The 19,211-nt window shown below is 29.7% G+C and overlaps 1 protein-coding gene and 1 long non-coding RNA gene across 2 annotated transcripts; one reads left to right on the top strand and one right to left on the bottom strand.

The window, feature by feature from the left end:
• Nucleotides 1-302: 302 nt before the first annotated feature.
• Nucleotides 303-2,618, top strand: LOC104701197 (uncharacterized). Its single transcript, XM_010416846.3, has 7 exons — nucleotides 303-537; nucleotides 994-1,055; nucleotides 1,191-1,309; nucleotides 1,427-1,563; nucleotides 1,650-1,797; nucleotides 1,892-2,051; nucleotides 2,192-2,618. The coding sequence occupies exons 2-7, from the start codon at nucleotides 1,043-1,045 to the stop codon at nucleotides 2,281-2,283; spliced, it is 669 nt and encodes a 222-aa protein (XP_010415148.1). The 5' UTR covers nucleotides 303-537; nucleotides 994-1,042; the 3' UTR covers nucleotides 2,284-2,618.
• Nucleotides 2,619-15,916: 13,298 nt separating this feature from the next.
• LOC104701196 (uncharacterized) lies at nucleotides 15,917-17,545 on the bottom strand. The gene is made up of 6 exons (XR_753777.3): nucleotides 17,328-17,545; nucleotides 17,068-17,146; nucleotides 16,595-16,849; nucleotides 16,415-16,468; nucleotides 16,283-16,323; nucleotides 15,917-16,190 (listed from the first exon to the last, which is right to left on the bottom strand). It is a non-coding gene; the product is annotated as an uncharacterized LOC104701196 (long non-coding RNA).
• Between the last annotated feature and the right edge of the window lie 1,666 nt (nucleotides 17,546-19,211).

Genomic DNA, 19,211 nt, shown 5'->3' with positions numbered 1-19,211 from the left:
TCGAATACAGATAATGAATATTAGTGTCCAGACCTAATACCTAATTTTAAGTATGAAAATAATCCAACTTAGCAATTAACTGCTCAATTTGGGTCAAACTAATTTTTTCTTGTGCTATGTAGTCCATATACCCTTTAAAAATACTCAAAATTTTGAGATTTTGGCCTCAGGTCGGTCTACTACTCTTTACACTTTTCTTGTTTTTTTTTCCCCCTCAAATTGGAAGAGCTAAAAAAAAAATGCCATATTTGATTAAAAAACAAAAAAAGGCATAAAATCTGATGTTATTAAAAAAAAAAAGCATTAAATCTGATGTTATTTAAAAAAAAAAAAAAAACTAAATCCAAACAAGAAAAGGTAAAAAAAAAAACCTAAATCCAAACAAGAAAAGGTAAAAAAACAACAACGCACATATAAAAAATCTCTTTGTACACCTCTGAAAACTAAACCACCACATCGGAGACTTCACAATCCCAACGAAACGCTTCGAATCTTTTTTGCGATTTCACTTCCTCTGCTACAAAAACCCTTTTCTCGGTATGTTTTCTCTTTAAAGGTTTCTCCTTTCTCAGTTAAAATTCACTTCTTAGATGTTGATTCTATTGGTGGGTTTCTATCGAATTGCTCCAATTTATGATTTTTGATTTCAATTTCTTAATTGTACATGCTTTACGATTTAAGACTAGATTTAAGATTTCCCTAAATTCATGGTAAAAGTTTCGAAATTTATCAAATAAAAAATAAAAAATCATCTTTTTATCGATTACTATGATTACGATTATCAAAAGTTGAATCCTTTAAAGGTTTATGTCATGAAACTTGTGGTCAAGTTTAGATATATAGCTGTTCTTCTTGGCATGTGAAATTGATTTTTAAAGTAATGGTATGTGTATGCTCTTCTGGCTATGATGATAAGTTGGGTGTTAGCAGCAAAGCTGAAAGAGAATTGTTTGCTCCACCATAATTTGGATTGAATTGGTATGTTTCTGGCAGGTTTTCTCAGATAGAAGCTTGTCTTTGTGGTCGATAAGTGGCAGCAAATATGGATGACTGGGGTAAGACTATGCTCTAGAGTGTCCTCTCTTATATTCTTTTATGTGTGTCTGAATATAATTTACTTCAAGGTGATGAGTTTTACATTAGTCTATTGGAGTTGTGTTTCTTAAGGTTCTTTTGTTTTCTGATTTCAGAGGATGAGAAAATTGCACCACTTCCAGCAAAAGTTGAACTTAAAAGTAACTGGGATGATGAAGATGTGGATGAAAATGAGATCAAGGATTCATGGGAGGATGATGATGAACCTGCTCTGGTATTATTACTTCGTTTTTACTCTAAAGAAATGTTTTTCTATTGGCTATGCATAATTTGGTTTGAGGATCAGAACGTTTTTCATTTACGTTTCCATCTCTTGTTTTTTTGTGTGTAGCCGCCTGTTGTAAAGCCTGCTCCAGAGAAGGCTCCTAAGAAAACTGTTGGAAAGAAGGGTAAAGCAGTTGAAGTCCCAAAAGAATCACCAAAGGAAGAATCTCTAGATCCTATAGCTGAGAAACTTCGCCAGCAGAGGTAAGAGTTTATAACTACTTCTCTTTCCCACACACACAAATGTTGTGAAGGTCTGTGTGGTCTGATGTGTCATGTTCTTATCACAGGCTTGTTGAGGAAGCTGACTATAGGTCAACTGCTGAACTCTTTGGAGTGAAGGATGAAGGAAAAAGCCTTGATATGTTTATCCCCAAGTCTGAAAGCGATTTTTTGGAATATGCTGAAATGATTTCTCATAGGATTAAACCATATGAGGTATGCTGTATTCTGTCTTGCACCTTTATTCTTGTTGGCCTATAACAGAGTTTCATGGCATGTGAAAAATCATATTTTTTGGTTTCTGTTGCAGAAAAGTTATCACTATATTGCGCTACTCAAAGCAATCATGAGACTTTCACTGACCAACATGAAAGCAGCAGATGTTAAAGATGTTGCATCGTCCATTACAGCGATAACAAATGAAAAACTAAAGGCGGAGAAAGAAGTTGCTGCAGGCAAAAAGAAGACGGGTATGTGCACTAACAGTCACTTTCTAAATTCTGTCTCCAGTTTTGTCTATAGCTTCGTTCATGCCGCTGCCTATATTGGTTTATCTTTATTCTGAATCCATTTTTGTGACCAACAAAATGGTTTTGCATTGGTTCATCAGGTGGGAAGAAGAAACAATTGATTATAGATAAGCCCAATGACGATCTAGTGGCTGGTCCTTATGATGCCATGGACGACTTTGACTTCATGTAGATTAAAGAGAATTTTTGAGCTAGTGCAATTGGATTGGCATCTATTTCATCATTTATTATTTACTCAGAAGAGCAAGAAGAAGAAGCAAAGTTTCTTAATTTTGGTTTTTCATTTATCAGCAAAGAAGAAGCCAAATTTTCTTATTGTGGATACATATAGTTGGAACAAGCAAAACTTTTGTTTGGTTTTGGTTTAGAGTCAATGTTTTTGGTTCTTTTTTGTTGGTTGAAAAGCTATGCTTAAAATGTCCTTATAAATTTATGATTGACATTGAATTGATGTGATGAATCTCTTTGAGGATTCAACTTCTTATATCCATGGATGCTTCACATGTAGTCCAATTAGTTTCGTTTTGGTTTGCACTTCTACAAAAGAGACAATGTGGTTAATAATGACTAAAATAAAATAAAATCAATGAAAAATCATTCTTGAAGAACAAAAAAAAAAAGGTAAAAAGATAAAAGAAAGAAATAAATATAGAAAATGAGAAGACTATGGTTCTCCATGATAATAAACTCTTACACTGAGAATACAACACATAAAAATTCTAACTATCAAGATTGAATTTTCTTTTTAATTATGAATATCTGAGATTGATAATTTATACATCACTAGAATAGGGCATGCACGATGTGCAGATTTTAAAATTGTCCAAGAAAAATAAATTTTTATAAGAATATTTTAATATTTTGTTGTAAGTCAAAATTATCTTTTAGAAATAAATATATAAATATTTTTAGTTAGAAAAAATCATATTCATGTTAATACACCAATTTCTATTTAAAATTTATTATAAAAACTATTACAATAATTTAAACTAAATTATCAGCCATTAAAACTTTTGCCGAACATTCATCATTACAAATATTATTATGGCCAAATTTCAAACGTTCTACAACTTATTCAAAACAATATTTTACATACAAGCAACCCGTTAAAGCACCATCTTATAAGATACCACGTACAATTTTACTCTATGTTCTTACACAAAAAAAAACATTTTATTTTAAAATTATGCTCTTTATCGCTACATATAAAATATCTTTATAAACAAATTAAAAAAATCATGTCCCTTTACTTTCACTTTGACATAGTTCTTTTTACCATTAAAATTATTTTGTGACATAGTTTCTATAGTTAATAATATTGAAAAATTTTATTTGACATCAATAATACTTTTGTAAAATACTTACACGATTGCAATGGGTTTATGACCCAATAAAAGTTGAGAAAAATAAAAAAGTATATTTGATATAAAAAAATATAAAAAATTATAAGTACGATGGTATATGAATCTTAGATAACTCAGATATATAAAAATAGAAACTATAATAAAACAAAAAAAATCTACACCAAAATAAAATCTAAATATAGATATTTTTAAAGAATAACGAAATATTGATCTAGCTTTCCTTATCTAAAAAATAAATTAAAAAATATAGATACCTTAAATCATCATATTTCTAATTAAAAATCAAACTGAACTAACGAAAAAATTAAAACAATTGAACTAAATAATGTGAAATCTAAACATACTAAAAACATAAGAAAACTAAAAATAAAAAAAGTAATAAACAAATATTGATCGTTCATATCCTTAACAGAAAAGGAAATACAAATAAAAACATATAACTTTTTTTATTTAAGTCATTGCGGATCTGTAATATTTTAAATTAAAACATGATATATACTATCTTTTATACGTGTTGTAATCTCTTATAGAATATTTTTGAGAATATATAACAGAAAAATGAAATATTTAATTTTTACATATTTCAACATAATCTCATATCAATAAATTAACACATGTCAACATCATAAATTTATAACTTAACTTTGAAAATCAAACTCTTCTAAATTTTCTTGACACGTGTCAAAATTTATTGATAGACTTGACACATTTTGCGTTCATGTTAACGGCTAAATTTGAAACAAAGTTTTGTATAATAAAACATGTCATAATCACGTGAACGACATAGTTTGACATGTGTCAATATCTTAAATCGATAATTTAACATATGTTATGATCACATTAAAGATTAACTCAAATTTTACAATTTATTTAATAAAATTGCTAATTTTCTTGACATATGTTATGATCACATTAAAGATTAACTTAATTTTTATAATTTATTTAATAAAATTGCTAATTTTCTTTTTATCTAAGATTAATTCTCAAATTTTACATATGTCGCGATCATGTTGGTGGCTAACTTTGAAACCAAACTTTATATATATATATATATATTTAGAAATTAGTTTAATTTTTACAGGATTAGGTTAATAATTAGAAATTAGTATAACTTTTTACATATATAAATAATTATTTGTTGTTACTTATATATAGATTTATTTATATATGATAGGTTAAGAACTTTTGCATTTAAAAAAGAAAATATTTTATTAAATTTAGAACTGACACATGTTGACATCCTACCAATATAATTGACATGTGTCATAATCTTTTTAATAAGTAACTTTTAAACTATATTTTATATAATAAGATTTCAACTCTATGTTTATATTTTAGCTTCCTTAATTCATATATGAAAATATGTAAATAATATTATTAAGCTTAACACATATATAATATGATGTTTGTATTGTTATTCTCGAATATGTACATTAACTACTTTATTTTTTGTTTTTTTGTTTGATATAGCAATCACGTATATTTAATTTTCTTATCTTAGTTTTTCGTAGAAAAATCACACTTAATGGTACTTCATATATTCATTTAAACAAAATTTAGAGTCAACAATTGTATAAGTGTCTAATGTGTTCGTAAATATATATTACAGGTTACCGGGGTGTATTGGTGATAGATATCATACATACTTCAAATGTAAAAGATGAATAAGTGAAACATATTTTGGTGGTAAAATATATGCTAGATCCGTATATGTAGTTGAAACATATGATAATTATACCCATGGTTGTAGTTGATATTCATATTGCATATTCCATAAAGCTCATTCCTTCTATAATTTTTAGTTTACAATATACGTGTCATTATTTGATTGTTTTTTTAGTTAGTTAAATCAAATGTAATACAATCAAAATATGATACAATATAATGTACGTGAAGTACATAGTCGGGTTGTTTTGTTTCAAAAACAAAGAATGAAAAAATGGAAAATTTCTCTATTATTCTCGACTATTTTTACATAAGAAAACATACACATTAATTACTGGGAGAAAAAATTCTTGGACGAGAAGAAATTATAATCAGGTCGCCGATCGATTAGCCAAACAACCACTTCCAAACAATTCTTGTTTTAACAGCTTTTATTATATTCCTAGTTTTATTGTAAACCTCCTCAATGAGGATCACACTTTCTGGTAATAATAAAGCTTTCAGATGTAAAAAAAAAAAAAACATACACACTTCTATAGTTGTTGACGTTACTACTCTACGTAACCGTAGGTAACAGTTGTATTCTCTCCCACAACTTACGTCTTTTACTCACACCCTTTCGTAGTAATAAGTCAATTGTAACACATGACACCCATTGACATTACACAAATTGTTTTCCATTCTTTTATATGTACGTATTCCCAAAGCTACCCATCGTGAAGTACCACCACACACAATCTGCCGATCAAGGATCTAGACATAAGCTAAAGATCACTAAAAACGATATATGTGTGTAATTTGGCTCTTCTTTATGTTAAACATACATAACACAAATCTTGAATTCTCACCATATAATTCCACTTATGTATCTGGAACAGATTCATTATTTTGCTACTACTACCTTCATTGGAAGCATCAGCCTGCATAAACCATATTGATCAAGCTAAAGATCACTAAAAACAGATTTGTATGAACATCTATTTCAGTGTAAGTATGGGCTTTCTCTGATAAGCAAATTAATCTGCTTCTAAACTTAACTTACAAAAAAAAACATTTATATTTGTTTAAATTTAGATGTTTTATTATTAAGTTTAATCATGAAAAAAAGCTAGTTATATGATTTAATAAAATTTGGCATATCTCAATAAGATCATCATTAGATGAACGACATACAATGCATATGATATGATGATTATTTATCTTCATATTTTTTCGCTTGCGTATGCGGATTTCTATATTTGATATAGGACACTCACTCATGAAATAGTTAAGAACCAAACATGAAGTCATTCTCTGGAGTTTGGAAGCTCACTTTCTTTCTGAATTATATTCATCTCCGATAATTCAAACATCATAGTGTCCAGCATTAAATATCATATGGTATCCAACTCAAAACTCTTGCTCTAGGAGTTGGAGAGGTCTCCTATAGTATTTCATGCTTGATCGTAGGTAACACTATGACTTTTGAACTATCGAAGATGAACAGGATTCAAAAGTTAAGCTTCGAAGCTCCATAGAAGGATTACATGTTAGTTTCTAACTATATCCTAAATGAGTATCCTAGATGATGGAAATTGGCATACACGAGCGGAAAAATGATGAGGGAGATGTTGATGAAGAAAAGTCATCATCATATATTCATATCTACATATCATATCCATTATAGGTCGTTTATATGATGGTAATCCTTCTGAACTTAAACTACGAAAAACATTTCTATTTTTTTTGTGGTTGTGTTTTTTTATGGTGATTCAAAATTGAAAGCAAATTAAGAAGTCATTATTTAAGACGATGTTGAACTACCCAAACTCTAGCGATGTCGCTGTTTATTTTGGAATCTCGGAAATTATAAAAAAAATAGTGGCAGCGACAGTGGATGAAAGAGACGAAGAAAATATTTAGGAGATATGAAAGCTATAATATGGGTTTCAGTTGCTGACCTTGCGACTGTGTCCCCAAAACAGATCCTATTAATATTTCATGAAAAATACTTAGGTTCACACCTAGGTAATTTACCTCTCCATTTCAATTAATCAGAATATTTTATCTAATATTTTATTTAAAATAATAAATCAAAATTAAATTAAAAAACAAAACAAATTAAGAAAACAAATTCTGTATATTTTTATTTAAAGAGAGTTAAATATTGACTTGATTTAGATTTTACAATTAAACGAAATTATATGTCGGATTGGATTTATAAATAAGATGGTTAGACTTTAGATTTTACAATTAAAACGAAATTATATGTCAGTTTGGGTTTACAAATGAGACGGTTAGGGTTTAGATTTTACAATTAGAACAAAATTATATGTCGGTATGGGTTTACAAATGATATGGTTAGGGTTTAGATTTTACAATTAGAACGAAATTATATATCGGTTTGGATTTATAAAAAAACATTTTAAGTTTCTAATTTTATAATAATGTATACATATTTTATTTCTTTATTCTATAAGGGGTGAATAAAGAGGTTCACCCCTAAGTATTGTCCATATTTCATCCATTCAATATGAATATTTTTGGTAAGTTAAATTCAAATGGATTTTTTTTGGACATGTCATTCATAAATATTCTAGTTATTTAATTTGATAAGATTTGGCCTATCTTAATAATTTCACAAAATTTATCTTAAGATTTTTGTCTATTTTAATAAGTCTCCCAATAATAAAATTGTAAAATGAAGAAAATGTAAGTTTTGTTTGACTTCTATAATAAGATAGTAGACTAATAAATTAAATAATCTTTAGATTATGCAGAAACTATGAACATTCATGTAGCACGATTCTTTTGATCAAATCATGTAACAAACCTAATCGTGATTAGATTTTTTCCACTATTCTAAAGATTTGTTGTTGTTTTTTTAATTATACTACCATCATATTATACAAGTCAAAAAAAAAAATTACATTTTTTTCAGTTCACCATTATATTATATAAATTTCTACACAAAATCTATTTTTTTTATTTTATTATTGCAATTAAATTAATTACAAAAAGTTGTTTCTATAGATCCAAAATTCTAGAATAATAAGAGCATTACCATAAAACTGAAGATAATAATAACAAAATCTGAAAGACTTTTGGATACATGTTTCCCTCTTTTTTAAATTTATAATTATAGGCAAATACATTATATTAAAATTTTCATCCATTTATATATACATATATATATATATATTAATAATAACTTTAGGGTTATAATTAAAAAAATCTTATCCTTTGAAAGATACAAGAAGATATCTTTACAAAATTATATATATAATATATATATATTTTTTTAAAAATAAATTGGAAGTAGATCAAAGTCGGATCTGAATATCATGTTTCTCATAAATTAAAATATTTGGATCCATAGCCAAATTTTTTATATATAACTAGGTTTTGATAAAAATTATATATGATTGATTACGATAATAAAATATTATCTCATAAAAAAATTAAAATTAGTACTAAGGAAAAAAAATAAATTTCAAATACACAATTTTTTAAAATATAAAAATCAGTTGTGTTATAAAATCAAATCTAATACAAAAATCATAAATTTAACTTGACGTCCAGGCGAGGCAAAACAAACTGATGATCTCACATATCCTAAACTATTTTCTTTGACCACCAGAAAAACGAAACAATTTTATAATCATGAATTTAACTCGTTTTCATCTTTAATTGATCGCTACCACCTATGTTTTCGTGTTTTTATTCAATATTTTCTTATTCTTCATATTCTTTCTTGTCATTTTCATTGTCAAATTATGTGTTAATTGCCATCGTAACTTTTACCGTTTGATTCTTTGTTATACTCTTTTTCTTCTTCTTTCTCGTCAACTTCTTCACAATCTTCCACTGAAAAACCTTTTTTTAGACTACCAGACAACTTGTTAACCCATCAAACTCCAAGAACAAAATCATTTCTTTTCTCATAAAATTTGTGAAATTCATGATTACTAGCATAGTCAACACATGCACCCAATTTTTGACAATTTTATCCATATAATTATTTGGTTTTAGATCCACGCGTTTAGAAACTTCTCAAACCAAAATCCTTACTTGGTTTATAATATTTTAAAAACATAATAAGATATACTAATAATTATTTATTTAATATGAATCATATGATATATAGAAATATGAGTACACTATAAGAACATATTAATTATAAATAAATAATATCAATTATATAATATCATCAAATAATATCAACCGTATCATATTATCAAATAACCGTAACCGTATATAACAGTAACCGCTTGAACCGTAACTTATTTAAACGTAACCGTTTGTTAAACGGTTCTGGTTAAGGCTACAAAAATTTCTAACCATAACCGATGGTTAATAAACCTTAACCATGATAACCGCAACCCTGGTCATGCCTATGTATAGCTAATAAAACATGTGTGTTTGTCGTCCATCTTTTTTCTTTAAACCTCAAAATTTGACTCAAACATCAAATTAAGGTCTTGCGATGTCAATCCTTCTTCCTTAGACCCAAAAATAAAAAATTAATGAAAGAATATCAACTCATCTATAAAATCATACACAAAAATATGTTTTACAGCTCATAAGAAATAAAAAGCACAAATGTAGATAAATAAGATAATTTATGTTTTGCATCAATATTTATAATATTTTAACTATTAAAATGTTTCGAAATATAAAATTTGAACCTTTTAAAAATTTTCAATATTTATAATATTTTAAACTTTTAAAATTTAAAACTTATAATATTTAAAAACTTTTTAAAAGCTTAGAACTTTTAAAAGTTTCAATATTTATAATATTTAAACTTTTAAAAATTTTAAATATTATAATATTTTTTTGAAACTGTTTAAAGTTTTAATTTGATCAAATAAAAAACCAGATCAAACCAAATAAAACATTTAAACTTGGACGCCTGATAAATCAAGCTTTCTTGCTCATTCGTTGTTGGAAGCATATTAATCTTATTTATACTGGTTCTCAACCATTGTCTAAAAAGTTTATAGCCGATGTGGGATATTGTGCTTAGTTCTTTGATTTCCATAAATTTAAAATTTTCCTTTTTCTAAAAAATTCTGTAAATTTAAAAAATGTTAATGAATGACATGTCAAATCATGATAGATTGTTTAAAATAATTCTTAATATAGAAAATTCTGAAAATTGTATAAAACGTTAATAAGTGATATGTCAAATTTCTATTGGTTGTTTAAAATCCTATGTGGACGGCCTTAGGAGCTTATAGCTCCTACTTTTTATTAGTACTAGATTAGGATCCACCCGATGTGCGAGTTTAGAGTTTTTAAAATAAAATAGTCCGATGTGCGGGTTTAGAGTTTTTAAAATAAAATAAAATTTAACAAAGATTATAAAGTAAGTATTTTTAGTAAGTAAAAACTATCTATAAAAGTAAATAGATACACCGGTCTCATCAGAGGGTTTTCCATATGAGTCGGTGTAATTAAATTTGGATTTTTTTTTCTCGAGGGATGTCTCTCAACAGGGTGATCATGATCAACTGCTTCAGTTACTATGATTTTTATGGGCAATCTGGAAGACCATAAATTACAAAAAAATTAAGGTTTAGAGATCGAGACGAATGATATAATTGCTCAGGCTTTGGGCGATAAGTTAGTCTGGAAAGAGGCGCTATCTTTTACGGCGGTCATGTCGGCTCCATCTCCGTCCTCGAATGTCCAGGTTTCTTCACATTGTTGTCAAATTGATGGTTCTTGGAAAGCAACAAATGAGCATTCATGATTGGGTTGGTGTTGTTCCGTTGGTGAGGAGCGAACCTTGTTGTTGGGGGCCAAGTGTTTAAGACGGAGCCCTTCCCCTCTGCATTCAGAGTTAGAAGCGTTGTTATCGGCCATGGAGCGGATACGTGTTGAGTTACTCACTATTGAGAATTCCCCTAAATATTGGTCATCCTTCTTCAACTTGCTCGATGAGTTTAATTCGCTAGAGTTTTTTCCACTATTCTCCATCTTTTGGATCCCACATGCGATAATTCGAAGGCGGATTGTCTTGCCCGTGCTTTGCATTCTCTTATCTCTGAAGTTTCTTTTGTAAACCCTTTCCCTCTGGATTCGGCAACTAACCGATGAAATTCCTTTTAATTTATTGTTTGGTTGAAAAAAAAATAGACACACTTTTAGTTAAAGAAAATAGTTGTAGATGAGTTCAAAAGTATTAAAATTAAATTAAATTAAATTTAACAAAGAATATATATTCAATTTTTTTCGTAAGTAAAAACAATGTATAAAAGTAAAGAGATAAACTTTTAGTTATAGAAAATAGTTGTTTTTTTTTTTGCTATAATACACTAATGTATATTCATTTACAAATCTACTGTCTATATTACCACTAAAAGTTTGTTTGTACACACAAATATATTTTATTGTTAAAATATACTCTTTAGTCTTAACTTCTACCAACAAATTGTCTTTATGAACACATTAAATAACCTATTATATGTCTCTTCACTTTAACATTTTTATAGTTACAAAAACGCATATGTTAATTTTACATACTTTTATCATATATATTACAATACCAGTCTTTTGAATAAATTATTTGATTGGTGGAAAAAATATGAGACGATCTATTTTATTTTTTTACTTCAACAAACTTTTTCTTTATGTAAAGGTGATTATTTATATTTTATAAATAGTAACTAATTGTATAATTTTCACAATCATTTTTATCTTATATAAAAAGTAATCTTTTTCTTGTAATATAGCAACAAAAAATTAAAATAAGTAAACAATATTATAATTTTGAATTTTATGGTATATATATATATAATTTATCTTATAATTAGATTTTAAATAAAATTAGATTTTAATTTATCTATTTACTTTTATATAAAACCTTTTTATGTTCGGTTTTGAATTTTTACATTTTTATTTTTAAAAATTTTAATAGTGAATTGACATGTGTCAACATCTGAATGATATAATTGACACGTGTCACGATCTTGTTAATGAGTAATTTTGTCATCAAGGTTTATATAATAAGATAGATTCTAATGATTAGTTTGTCTTAAATCTCGAATATTTGTTTCACCAATACAGATGATCTCGAATTTTTTGTCTATTGATTTTTTATTTATTTATTTAGAAGATGTTTTATATTAAATTTTGATGAATTTATTTATCTTTTCATTGAAAATTCACGAGTTAAAACATAAGCATTAAGCTATCAAACTAATAATAAGATAATCAAAGAGTATATAATAATAATAAATCAAAGAATTTATGCCAATAATTTAAATAATAGTTAAATCATTTGAATGTAAAATATCTTTACTATGCCTTATTAGCACATACCTTCTGCAAAAGAACTGAATCAGATGCGAGGTTTCTTCATTGTTGCATTCGAATAATCTCAAACTTTTTTAGGGTATGTTTTTGGGTTTGTAAGAAAAAACGGCGGATATATTCTTTTATAGAACCAATATATTGACCTAGATGACAAAACTATGAAAACATACAAAATGACGTCGAATAGATTTATTTACATGACGTCGTTTGGCATCTCTTAACTTTGTGTTGCCTAGACTAACTACTGCTACAAAAAAAAATTTATATGATGGTGTATACAAGTTACCTAAAATCAATCTTTTAGTCTATATATGATGTTCGTTGCGATTTTTCAATCTTTGCTTTGTTTTAGATATCTTTTTGGTTTTGTAAAAGGTTTTGTAATTCACAATGTTTTTACATTAATAAATCTAGCGCCGGTTAGTCTATCTGTAATATTTAAAATATATCTTTTTTTGTAGCATTTTTTTGTCAAACCCAATAAAGATTCCTTTAATTAAACCGGTACCAGAGTTTGTAAATTACAAACTAGTCGTATAGCTGATTTTGTAAGTTCATCAGCTTGATGATTGTTTTCACGATGCACAAAAGAGAAAGAAATTTCATAAAAAGCAAGAGATAAAACTAGGATACCGTGGATTGTAGAGCTCTTACGTTGGAGTCTCTGAATTGATGGCTTTGATCAACATCTGTGAATCTGAAGCTTCGGAATTTTTTTTGAAACCTAGATCTAGGGCTTGTTGTTGGGCAAGGGAGACGACAATCTCTTCTGCCAAGATCGGAGAAGCTATGTTTTGCGCTGCTGCTTTGTTTTGTATTTACGATGGAAAGAAGTGGTCTATGAAAATCCACTTGAATCGTGCATCTAGAGAGCCCACTCTCCACGCCACATCTATGAAACAAGAGATGGTATCCACTCCTAGAGCTGACGGTTGAAGTTCTCTCAAAGGTTGGATAGTTGGGGATTGCGGTAATTGAGCTGCAATCCACTCAAGAGCACTACTGAATGCTTGGGAAATGAAGTCCCGAGGTAAGGTTTGCTTTTGCTCAAAGAGTTTTTTGTTTCGAGTTTTCCAGATGTTCTAGAGGCCAACTCCCATTGGAGGTAGGTTGGTCTCCGAGTTTACTAACTCGGTTCCCATTTGCATGGTGGTTATTCGACTTGGTATAATTGTAGATTTAAAAGGTGCTTGATCACAAACTTGACAAGTAATCGGGCAATGGAATAAGAGATGTAAGGTTGTTTCCTCCTGGTTGCAGTGTGGACATACTATGGTTGGGTTTACCCCCGGGTCTTCAAGTTTACACCTACTGGTAATGCTTCATTCATAACTTTCCATAAGAAAAACTTGATCTTTGGGATACATTTAATATTCCAGACTTCTTTGTACCAGTCAAAATTGGTTGATGTTACACGTTGGGTGGGGATCGTCTCTTCCTTCAGAGATGCATCCATATAACCTGATTTCGCCGTATAGGCTCCTGAATTGGTAAGCAACCATATATGTCGATCTCTTTCTCCTTTTTTACTTGATCGGAGGGCAAGTATCTCATGTTCATACGCTGGTAGCAGTAGCTTAACCTTCTCTTGGTTCCAAGTTGTTGTGATAGGGCACATGAGACTATTCACTTTCATATCATGAGAAAGCTTTGTATGTGGTCCCATGGGGATGATTCTCTTTAACAGAGTATCGTTTCCAGTTCCAATAGCCTTTCTAAGGCTACTTCGGGGGAATGTTTAGAAGATTAAACGGAGTCCGATTCAGCTGAAATTTGGTGGGGAGCTTCGTGGTGCTCTAAGCTTTGTATCCAACGGTGGGTTTATGAAATGAACGGTTGGTTTATGTTTTGATCAAGTTTTTGTATTGTGGTATGGCGTAGACGATGTGTGGTAACTTGTAAGGTTGGGGTGTCGAGCGACACCAATAATGTGGTGTCGGTCGACACCAGTATGCATGTTATTGTATGTTTGGATCGTAGGAAGACAGCTGGAGTTAGGTTTGGATTAGGAAAGATCGACGGAAGTGATGCTGTGGGCGTTGGTGTCAACCAACACTAGGAGAGTGTCGATCGACACCATGTGTTGGTTCGCAAGTGGTGCGATGGGTGGCGTTCGACACCAGGTGGAGGTGCCGTTTGACACTTGTGGGGTTGATGGTAAATTGGAGTATCTGTGGGGAAGTGTTGTCCGTGGCTGGGCGGAATTAAATACTCCAGCCCACCTCTCTTGTTATTCGGTCGATAGGGATGGTTGGTTGTGCGACTCAATAACTAGATGAGGTTGGGTTTAGTGTATTTGTGGAAGTTTTTGTAATGAGTGATTTCTACGCCGTTGTCTCGTCGGAATTATACGGTTCCGATAAGATTATTTCCTGTGGATCCTGTGTGAGGATTAGGAATCCGGGTGCGGTCGTTTCAAATAATCACTCGTTATCTTCTTTAATGGCAATTTATTGTTAAGTGGAACTATTATACAAAAACGCAACATAGGGGTTTTCTGGTAAATTGACTACACTAATTCTGCAAAAAAAAAAAAAAAGAACAAATCATTCACTTCAAGATAGCAAAAATGATATATGTAAACCAAATCAAAATTCTTATTAAGCTTAGATTAAGTAAATTTTTGAAAATTCGATAATTTAATTGAGTAAATATAACTTAATTATGTTTGCTTGACGCATCCCAAGCGAAATCAGCGTTTTGTGTACTCCTCTATATCTATACAAACAAACAGCTTAACCATTAACAACCGATTAAACCAAAAAAGCAGAGAAGACAAAAGATCAAATGAATTTGACCATTTCAGATTTATGAAACTTACATTGTAAGAAAATAGTGTCCACTATATTGGTACAACAATAACTGTTTAACTAAAATAAAATCTTAAGAATATGTTGCAACTTTGGACATTCATGTAACACAAGTTTTCTTTGTGGTCAACTAATTATTGTAACGCTTAATGATTGGTGTAAATTTTAATTTATATAAAGTGAATTAGAACTGGATATCCGTTAGGAACGTGGAGCCAAGAAAATTTTAGAGGTGTAGTGTCCGATCACTAGTAAAAATGTTCTGCATTGTTACAGAAATAATTATAGTTACGTGGTGTTTTTAGTAGCTAAAATATGTTTATTACAGAATTGTGACAAAAAAATTTAGTAATTATTTGGTCGTAGTAAATTTTTTTTTCATAGCAAATTGTCGCAACTTGCTACAATTTAGATACTAATGTAAACGTAGCTATTTGCTACAAAATGATACATTTATCTACCACCATTTGTTACAATTTGCAGCAAAAACATTAGTAGCAACTATATACAAAAAGTTACAAAATTTTGGTGACTAATAGACTCACAACAAGCTAAACTTGTTACTTGTCGTAAACTTGTTACAAAAAACGACAAATATATGTTCACAGTAGCTTTTATTATATCAAAATTTTTGAAAGGTTTTATATCTAGCAACAAAAACAAATTATGAGAAAATATGTAAAAAATTAAATTGCAAAACATACACAATTACAATTAATGTTAAACTTAGTTTAATATCATACACTCAAACAAGATAGAGTTTTAAACTCTCAAACAGAGAGTTATAAATACATTCAAAAAGATAGTTTCCCAAACCAGAAGAGTATGTCACGTGGTTTGACTTGAACCCCATTAGTTGTGCATGTCTGCTGCTCCTTAACCTCGAGAGCAAGTTTCCAGACAACGTGCTCTAGTTTGGTTCCAACCAAGATGACAAGCTTAAACAACAAACAAATACAAACACATTCTCTTAGTGTTAGTGTCTTATGAATTTCAAGCTTTTTACTTATTTTTGCTTTTGTTTACTTACAATGGCAGGGATGAATGATAACCAAAAGTATATATTCAGGCCTGCAATGAAATCATATAATTAGTAAAGACAAGGCTTAAATATGGAGATACAAATGGAATGCACTTTGTCTTTATGTAACCGATGAGTTACCATGAACATTTATGCAGATGCATACTATGTACAACTTCACGATCAGTAGAGTGCCTGATTTAACCAAAAAAGAAAGTAAAGTATTAAAGAAAGAACGTAACTAACAAAGCATAGAACTATCAAGAACTAACCAAAAAAGAAAGTCATGTATATAACGAGCCATAAACACACAACATATACCTTCCAATATAGAGATTCTGTAGCAGAGAATATTGCTCCAATGGCTATGTGACAAAATAGATTAAGCCGATGTGACAATGAAAGAAATAAATTAAGTCACAGAGCATCTCACAGTGACTTGGCAAATAAAACAGAACATGATCCTATAGCACCCGAGACCACAGCATATGAGAAAGGAAGCAACATTGAAGCTTCTTGTCCCTGATACCAAACAATGAGTTCGTGTGCTAAGTAGCTACATTGAGATGAATGAACCTGAAAAAAACAAAGCATACACAAATATTTAAAGTTCAGAAGTCGTGATTTAAGAGAGAACAAAATCAAACATGAAAGAGAGCAATATGTATATGTATCAGATAAAGAGCAAAATCAAGTAGCAGTGAAAGTAATATACCCATTTACAGATAACTTTTTGTTTCTAAGCTTTTTACACAATATTATACCAAAGGAGAAATGTATAACACAAAACAAACCTCCTCGTTGAGAACAGAAGTGGGTGAATCAGCAGAGGCATCTTTCTCCGTTTCAACGTCGATGACCATTTCCGGAGCCCTAAGAATCCAAAAAATCCAAAATCGAGATATATAAAACCAAAGAAGTTTCCAACAAACTAAGGATATAATCCAATGAATGACAAGCAAAATTTCGCAGAGACGGAGCCAAAAAAATAACCCAAGAACAGTGAGCGATTTCGAGGGCGTTAAGGACCCAGAAAATCGCCGGAGAGACTTACGGAGTGAATTTTGCGGAGCGTAGGCTAACCATCGAAGAAGAAGGAAGGAAACTCTGGTAATGTCGAAATGCTCCTAGCTGACGAACGTTTCTCCGATCTGAAAGATTGCGAGTCTCTCTCTCATCTTCCTCCTCAGGTCATGACCACGGAGATCTCATTTCCCACTCTCTCAAAACAGATTGCCTTAGTTTTAATTTGGGGAAAAAAAAATTTAGGTCACTGAGGAAGGGAAAGAAAAATGTTATTATAAGTGTTTAAGTGCTATAAGTGTTACTACAAATGTCTAAAAATGTTATTATAAGTGTTACTACAAATTATAATATACTATTTGTCACTACAAATTATGTATGTTACTATTTGTCACTATATATAGCTACACTTAGTAACTAATTAGCTACAATAACTATTAACTTAAATTTTGTCACTAATTTGTAATAATTTATAGATATTATTTGTTATTATTTATTTTTGTAGCAAAAAATGTAACTATATGATACAAATTTACTAGTGGATCCATGAAAATTGGTTTATATATATGTCTAGAAATGCCAACCAAATCGATAAAGAAGCTTGTCGTATCGAAAAGCACATGTTTGTCTTCAACGTATAACTTGTCCTTAACCTACAAATCAAAGTGTTCAAAAGTCAAATGTATGTGAATATCGTCGCCCCCATGCATACGATGATTTTTTTTTTTTGACCAATATAGCAAAGAAGACACACGAAGCTTTCAAACGAGAAATTACAACATACCCAAATATATGTGATGAAATCGAAAACCCCATGCATACGATGATTTTTTTTTTTTGACCAATATAGCAAAGAAGACACACGAAGCTTTCAAACGAGAAATTACAACATACCCAAATATATGTGATGAAATCGAAAACCCCATGCATACGATGATTTTTTTTTTCTGACCAATATAGCAAAGAAGACACACGAAGCTTTCAAACGAGAAATTACAACATACCCAAATATATGTGATGAAATCGAAAACGAAGCAAAATATGTAAGACAAAAATGATAGATATTGATAGAAATGTAGGAATATATATACTATATGTAATGAAAAAAAAAAAGAGCAACTTTGGTAGATAACTATGGTAGAAGAAAAAATAGAGAGAATAACATTTTGGCAGAAATAGTTAGGAAATAACGTTTTCTCAAGTGGGGTAGAGGGAGAATAAAGACTAAATTAACCTTTTTGAAAAATTTACGGCTAGAAAAAAAACATGCAGCAACTTAAAATTATATAATTTTTTCTTGTAAATAGCATGTGATATTAATAAATTAATATAATCACTTGAAGTAAATATAAAAACATGCAGCAGTTTAAAATTATATGAATTTTTTTTGTAAATAGCATGTGATATTAATAAAATAGTATAATCACTTGAAATAAATATAAATAGCATGACTTTCTTTAATCTCATATGTCATGCCGGCGTTGCAGAGATATCCGACCATAGGGGAGGGGGGAGAAGCAAGCACAGATAAGGGGTGTTAAACCAATAGGAAGAAATTAAGATAGAGAAAGAGAGATCAACAATAGAAAAGTGGGAGATTAGAAAAGGAGATCCAATGGTAAAAAAGATCTGATGAAGGGGGTAGTGGAAAAAATAAAGAGGAGATCCAGAAAGATACAATAAAAGTAAAAGATTTGGTGGTGGTGGTGATGGTGATGGTGGCCATTAAAAACATAAAAATAGAGAAGATGGTAATCGCTGTTAGGAGAATTAAACATAGAGGAGAAAAGAAAGAAAAAAATAAAAAAAAAAGAGAAAGTGGGAGAAGTATGTAATTTTAAGATACATAGCCGACATACACACATGGGTCATAATTAATTTATCTATTTTTCTTAATTTCATGATTATCTAGTAT

This window comes from Camelina sativa, chromosome 7, assembly GCF_030686135.1.
Source record: "Camelina sativa cultivar CO46 ecotype springtype chromosome 7, ASM3068613v1".
In the NCBI taxonomy this organism is placed as follows: domain Eukaryota; kingdom Viridiplantae; phylum Streptophyta; class Magnoliopsida; order Brassicales; family Brassicaceae; genus Camelina; species Camelina sativa.
This window is presented reverse-complemented; position numbering and strand designations above follow the sequence as displayed.

Excerpts from the sequence above, each read along its gene's own strand:
- LOC104701197 (XM_010416846.3), top strand. Across the intron at positions 1,564-1,649 it reads GAGAAACTTCGCCAGCAGAG|GCTTGTTGAGGAAGCTGACT; the intron begins GTAAGAGTTTAT and ends TTCTTATCACAG. Across the intron at positions 2,052-2,191 it reads TGCAGGCAAAAAGAAGACGG|GTGGGAAGAAGAAACAATTG; the intron begins GTATGTGCACTA and ends TTGGTTCATCAG.